General features: G+C 37.2%; 1 protein-coding gene across 1 annotated transcript in view; it reads left to right on the plus strand.

Annotated features, from left to right (window-relative positions):
* rsl1d1 (ribosomal L1 domain containing 1) overlaps positions 1-3,232 on the plus strand; it is an 11,528-nt gene extending 8,296 nt beyond the window's left edge. The window contains exons 5-9 of the mRNA XM_016542502.1: positions 1,501-1,602; positions 2,174-2,267; positions 2,429-2,554; positions 2,646-2,792; positions 2,929-3,232. Coding sequence (XP_016397988.1) covers positions 1,501-1,602; positions 2,174-2,267; positions 2,429-2,554; positions 2,646-2,792; positions 2,929-3,072 — 613 coding nt within the window. The 3' untranslated portion in view covers positions 3,073-3,232. The remainder of the gene's footprint in view (positions 1-1,500; positions 1,603-2,173; positions 2,268-2,428; positions 2,555-2,645; positions 2,793-2,928) is intronic.
* Positions 3,233-7,114: the final 3,882 nt, after the last annotated feature.

Here is a 7,114-nt window from a genome sequence, read left to right on the forward strand (position 1 = left end):
TTTGTTTCTTATCCATATGACTTACAAAAAGAGATTTTAGGCAGAATGATGTGTCATTCAGCTACTTTTTCATATAGCTAATTAAATGGTGAATGAGTTTCTCTGTCATCTCATTTTGTGTGCCAAATATATTTGTATAAATTAATTGTATAATTGTAATTACATATGACTTTCAAAAGCTGAAGTGATTACCTTAATTTATTTGTTAGAATATGTATAACTCAATATTTTAAATAATTGCAAAAGCTGAATAATCAAAGTATACTGATTAATAAGTGAAATAATCGATGACCAATCGGTCTAACAATAGATTAATCGATTATCAAAATAATCGTTTGTTGCAGCCTTAGTGCTAACGCATATATTCGAATCTTACGTCATTTATCTTAAAGGGATAGTTCACCCAAAAATTACTCCATGATTTACTCGCCCTCAAGGCATCCTAGATGTATATGACTTTCTTCTTTCAGATGAATACAATCTGATTTATATTTAAAAATGTCCTGACTCTTCCAAGCTTTATACTGGCAATGAATGGGTGATATTCAATAGTTTAATAGAAGTCCAATAAAGTTTATCCATCCATCATAAAAAGTGTCACACATGGCACCGGGGGGTGAATAAAGGCCTCCTGAAGCGAATCGATGAGTTTTTGTAAGAAAATACCCATATTTAAAACCGTTATAAACCGTAATCTTTAGCTTCCGCTAACTGTTGTATGCGTGTTCACTAGCATATTTTCACCGGAGCTTACACTATGCCTACATTTTTTTTTAATATAACTCCGATTGCATTCATCTGAAAGAAGAAAGTCATATACACCTAGGATGCATTGAGGGTGAGTACTTCATGGGGTAATTTTCATTTTTGGGTGAACTATCCCTTTAAATGAACGATAATAAACATTATGCATTTATGAAAAAGCATCAAGATTTAAAAATAATAATTGCACTCACCTGGAGCTTTGAAAAGTAGTACACGTAAACACAAATAATATAAATCTAAAGTTCATACATATAAAAACTGTCCAAATACATAAAAACTGTCCATGTTAAGCCTATCACTTTTTTATTTCTAACAGGAAAACAAACGAGTGATAAAAATGTGGTCACATTTACTGTTCTTCAGTGTTTAAAATCTGCGAAGGAATTTGAGATCTGTAATTTCACGTGAGGGCGAAAGATGCAGATTCCCCACACAGATTTTGCAGCAGGTTCAAGTTGGCCACACGGATTCGCCATGTTGACCAACAGATAGCTATTGGGTTTGAAAGTGACTTCTGTGTGAACTTCGCTTCATACATCGCTACACTATTGACAATAGACAATGGTCTATTTTTTATGCCTGTGAAATTTCGGCAATGTGATCACTTCTTTAGACTTGTAGAAAAGGTGCTCTGGGACTAATCACTGAAAGTGTTTATTCGTGCAGATTTTCAGTATCTATCAGTGTTGTCAGTCATTGTTAATGACATTGATTTAAATTCGTTCTCTGTCTCAGGGCTCCTCTGTCAGTGGATCTGGAGAGTAAACATCTAGCCAGAGACATGGAGCGCCTCATTCAGGGCACCACACTCACTGTCTCAAATAAAGGCTCTTGTTGGTATGAACATTATTTTTTTTGTTGTACAGTAGGTAGAAGCACTACAGCAAACCATTTCCTGCTCCATCACAGCTGGAAGTGGGTTAAAACAGTGCGATAGTAACTCATAGTGTATCCAGACAGGTCTCCTCATCTGTTGGAACTTGTCCCTACAAACTATGATACATGAGTTTTTATATATATATATATATATATACAGTGGGTACGGAAAGTATTCACACCCCCTTAAATTTTTCACTCTTTGTTATATTGCAGCCATTTGCTAAAATCATTTAAGTTAATTTTTTTTCCTCATGAATACTTAGGACCATGTGATATTTCCGTTTTTCTTTTTTAATAAATCTGCAAAGATGTCAACAATTCTGTGTTTTTCTGTCAATATGGGGTGCTGTGTGTACATTAATGAGGAAAAAAAATTAACTTAAATGATTTTAGCAAATGGCTGCAATATAACAAAGAGTGAAAAATTTAAGGGGGTCTGAATACTTTCCGTACCCACTGTATATATATATATATATTTATTTCACTTTTAAAAAAATGTTTGACCTGATTGTGTGGTTTATCACTACAGCATGGTACGTGTAGCACATTCAGGCATGACAGCAGATGAGGTGGTTGAGAATGTGATGACAGCGGTTTCCACCATCTCAGCAAAGTTAGCAAAGGTGAGTAAGAGTTTTGTGTTTTTTGTAACCAGCCCTCTTTTGTGCAGTATCATTTGGTATTCATTATTTTCTTTGCCTATTCATGTGTTTTTAACAGGATGATGTTTGTTTCTGTTCCTCAAGTTTTGACCTACAACCTCTAATCTATGTTTCCCTCTCAGACAGGAAAAAACATAAAAATCATCCATTTGAAGAGTCAGACCTCAGTTGCGCTGCCCATCTACACCTCTGACCTGAGTCATCTCGCATTGGTGGAGGAGGCCCGCAAGAAAGCCCATTTAACAAAGGTGAAGTTGCTTAACAAATGCAAAACATATGTGGCCAAAAATAGTTTTTTTGTAAAATGAGAAGTCATTAGTTTTACCCTTTAATTTTTAGGGAGCACAAAAGAGGAAGAGAGAAAACGATAAAACAGAAGTGTCAGAGCTGATAACAAAAGAAACCGAGGAAGAAAAAGACAATGAAGAGGAGGAAATACCACAGCTGGTGCCAATCGAGACACCAACCAAAAAGCCAAAACTGGAGGTCAGTGTATGTCCGTCTCACAAGGGACAGTTAATAAAACCAATATTTACACTGCATTGATGTGGTAATGTCATAATGGTGTTTTGTGTGTGTGTGTGTGTTTTTTTTTTTTAATAAAATCTTTTTGTTTTGGCAGATCATATCTAAAAAAGGACGGAAAAAAGTATCCAAGCCTGCTGCTGGCAGAGGACTAAAGAAAACCCTAAAAGGCACAAAACTGACCAAGAAAATACCAAAGGTCACAGCACGTGATCTGAAGAGAAAAGAGAAAAACAAATAAAATAAAATTGTAAATGCAATTAATTCTTTCTCATTCTGTTAACAGTTGATGTTGAGATATATATGGAGCAAGAATTTGTATTACACATTGCTTATGAGGTTAATGTGAGCATTTGTTCTGATCCATGTGAACAGTCAATTAAAAGAATTCTAAATCTGACTTGTCTAAGAATTTAATGCAACCAGCCACTTTTTTTGTGTGTGAATTTATATAAATGAAGCCAGTCTTTGGTTTTGTCAGCTTTAATTGATCGTATGTTCTATTTACAGAATGTGTAATAGAGCCAACCACTGAAGGTGCTGTAGCGCTTTTGTAGTTGTTGATTTTCTTCTTCTTCCCCAATGGGAGTCTATGGGCAGCCTTATGAACGGTAAGTAGGAAAATAATGAAAATTGGCACACTTATATTGGTGGTCCTGAATAGTAATCTGACGAACTTTGGGGTCTGTAGAACCAATTCCATAGCGCCATCACCAGTTCAATAATAATAATAAAATAGTTAACCAGATTACTCATAGTCTCACACAGCCAGACCTTGAGACTGATGGCAGAAACCAGTGTGCTGTGGGCATGACGTCTGAGGCTGAGACTACTCTCCTTATGGTGATCACATGCCGTAGCTTGCATGAAGATTGCCCATTACAGCGGTCACCACTTTGAAACGTGTTAAGCATTCTGTTTTTTTTTTCTCCAAAATTTTGTGCAATTCTTACCAAGTTGGATCAGATGATCGCTGGACTGAGCCGCACAGAAATGACTGAACAGAATTCTGATGTTCGTCTTTGTTAAAAAGATAAGATAAGTTCACCGGGCCATTTGTGATTGAAGAAAAGTTGAGTGATACTGATTATGTCGTACAGACCCCGGAGCGGAAAAGAAAGACTCGTGTTTGTCACATAAACATGCTCAAGTTGTATATTTCTCGTTCTCATGCTAAAAATGCTCTCAGTGTTCCTGTAACTTCTGTGACTCCAGTTGTAGTAGCCTCTGTAGATGCAGCTCCCTCTGATTATTCTCCCAGTATGGATGATCTTCGGTTAGGAAGTGCATGTCTTTCTGGTGCACGTCTTCAAGATTCTGAAGCTTTAGTAACTCTCGGTTCTAAGCTTTCTCATTTATCTAGATCAGCTCGAAGTGAAATTGTACAGTTGATTGATAAGTATTCATCGCTTTTCTCAGATGTACCTACAGTGACTCATGTGCTAATGCATGATATTGATGTTGGTGACCATCGACCTGTTAAACAGAATGCTTACCGTGTAAACCCTGTGAAACGTGAAATCATGAAGAAAGAAACTCAGTATTTGGTTAAATGGTTTGGCGGTACCCAGTTGTAGTCCTTGGTGTTCTACGTGTGTGTTGGTCCCAAAAGCTGATGGAACCTCACGTTTTTGTACTGATTACTGAAAGGTTAATCAACTAACCAAGGCAGATTCCTATCCTCTTCCCAGGATGGATGATTGCATTGATCGAATTGGCAGCGCTAAGTTTGTAACTAAGCTAGATCTACTTAAGGGTTATTGGCAGGTGCCGCTGACTGAACGTGCTTCGGAGATTTCAGCATTTGCTACCCCAGATGCTTTCCTTCAATATAAGATCTTAGTTTTTGGGCTCAAAAACGCACCAGCAACCTTTCAACGGCTAATGAATTGCATCTTGGCTAATGTATAAAACTGTGAAGCATACTTGGATGATGTGGTCTGCTACTCGAATACTTGGAGTGATCATTTGAAAACTCTAGAAGAAGTGTTTACCAGATTTCGAGATGCTAATCTAACACTTAATCTAGCAAAATGTGAGTTTTGTCATGCAACCATCACTTACTTAGGCAAAGAAGTTGGTCATGGTACTGTTCTCCCTGTGGAAGCCAAGGTGCAAGCCATTGTTGATTTTCCTGTGCCTAAATCAAAAAGAGATCTTAGACGATTTCTTGGGATGGCCGGTTACTACCGGAGTTTCTGTAAAAATTTCTCTGTTGTTGTGAAATCCCTCACAGATATCCTTCGCAAAGATGTCAATTTCAAGTGGAATGATAACTGTCAGTGTGCATTTGTTTCTTTTGAAGAGTCTGTTATGTAGTTCTCCTGTTCTAGCTGCTCCTGACTTCAGTCGACCCTTCAAACTTGAAGTGGATGCCAGTGGAAATGGTGCGGGTGCTGTCCTGTTACAAGCAGACGACCAAGGAGTCGACCATCCCGTATGTTACTACTCTAATAAGTTTAACCGTCATCAAGTAAACTATAGTACTGTTGAAAAGGAAGCCCTAGCTCTTTTATTGGCTCTACAACATTTTAAAGTATATATTGGTTCTAGTCCACAACCCATTGCTGTATACACTGACCATAATCCTCTCGTTTTCCTCCAAAGAATGTGTAACAAAAACCAGAGACTCATGCGTTGGTCACTTGTCTGTCTTCTTTACTTCGGATAGGCAATTTAGAGGGTTTAATATTAAGAACGTTTTGTTTATTATTTTGGCACCGTCGGCTCCTGAAAGTGAACTCCCAAATAAATGTTGGAAAAAAGAAGTTGATTGTTCACGCTTGGTTTTTTTTCATGTTGCGCTCTACCCCTAGACGGGGCGTAACATGATGCAAACTTAATGATGCTGACCAAAATTTCTCAGAAATATTTTGATTTAGTGAAATGAAACTTGGGACTTATCAACTGCATGATCTGAGGTTTCATGCCAAATTCAGGAACAGCGCCACCTACAGGTCATGAGATCTGAAAAATTGCTTTTTTTTTGCTTAACTTTTGAACAGTTTTGTCTGAAAAATCATGATCTCTATGTGTCTATGAATTCCTTGTGTAATGCTGAATCCGTGGATACTTTTTTTTTTTTTACTTCTTAACCGTATCTATCATTCACATACATTCTGATTCTCCTCTTTGTCGTCTTCCGGCTCTGCATTGCGCTTATTCCAATGCTTATTGCTTATTGCAGCTATATTATATTACATGTATTTGATGAGCTAGACGATGTGTTTGACCAGCTGCTCTTCTGTTTGTGATGTTGTTCCTGCTTACAGTGGTGTATTTTACATGGGTTTGGTTTGAGGTTTTCCATTTGGATTGATAATGGTCATTTTTTGTTGTTTAATTTTTTTTAATTATTTTTTTTTTCCAAGATCTTTTGTAAGACCTCCTATTTTGGTCTCCATTTAGACTCGTCGTTTGAGAAAAGCTTGATCATTCTCTCTTTCTGACAGTATTAAGTTTCCTGGATGTACATCCTAGGCTGATCCCATCAAAATCAACAGAGTATTCTCAGAGACCAAACAGAAGGCAAGTATAAAAACTAATTTCTGATGCTACCAATTAGTCTCAAGAACAGTGGTTAGATAATGATATTGTTAAAGGCATAGTTAACCAAAAACATGTTGTTTTGGAACAACGTGAGGCTAAATTCATGACAGAATTTTCATTTTTGGGTGAACTATCCCATTCGGAAAGATTTAGAATTTAACTGCAGACCAGACAAAACGAGTTGACATTCACTTATCTGTATTTTTCATTTTTTTTGTGCTAGTTCAGATTTGTCAGGATGCACTCTGTGGATCAGTGTGATTTAAGTGAAGATGTGACTCAGCAGACTGTTTCGCCTTCAGTTCGGGACCCTGCACCCAGAGATCCCAGTTGCTGGACTTACTACCACAAACCCACCTTCATCCTGATCGCTGGCGGGCTAACATTAGCTGCTGGTTTAGTGATAATCCTCAATTCTAGTGGATTATTTAATAGTCATTCTACAGATACAATGTCTGTGAATAATGAAATGGGCCCATTGTGTTTTTCAGTTGGGCTGATGTTTGCTGTGCTCGGTGTGGTCTGGACGTTGATCATAAAAGAAAATGTGAAACACAAAAGGCAGATGATTTAGAATGGGATAAATAGTAGCCAACAATGTCACATGGAAAACAGTTATGTAAATTTTGTAAAAATTACAAGTGTTCATTTTTATTTTGACGTATGGGTGTTTTCATTTTGACTCACGTGTAGTGTGTTTTGATGGTCGTTTATCCTCATGATTGTGATCCTGA

The sequence above is a fragment of the Sinocyclocheilus rhinocerous genome, unplaced genomic scaffold (assembly GCF_001515625.1).
Source record: "Sinocyclocheilus rhinocerous isolate Xijiao unplaced genomic scaffold, SAMN03320098_v1.1 scaffold1390, whole genome shotgun sequence".
In the NCBI taxonomy this organism is placed as follows: domain Eukaryota; kingdom Metazoa; phylum Chordata; class Actinopteri; order Cypriniformes; family Cyprinidae; genus Sinocyclocheilus; species Sinocyclocheilus rhinocerous.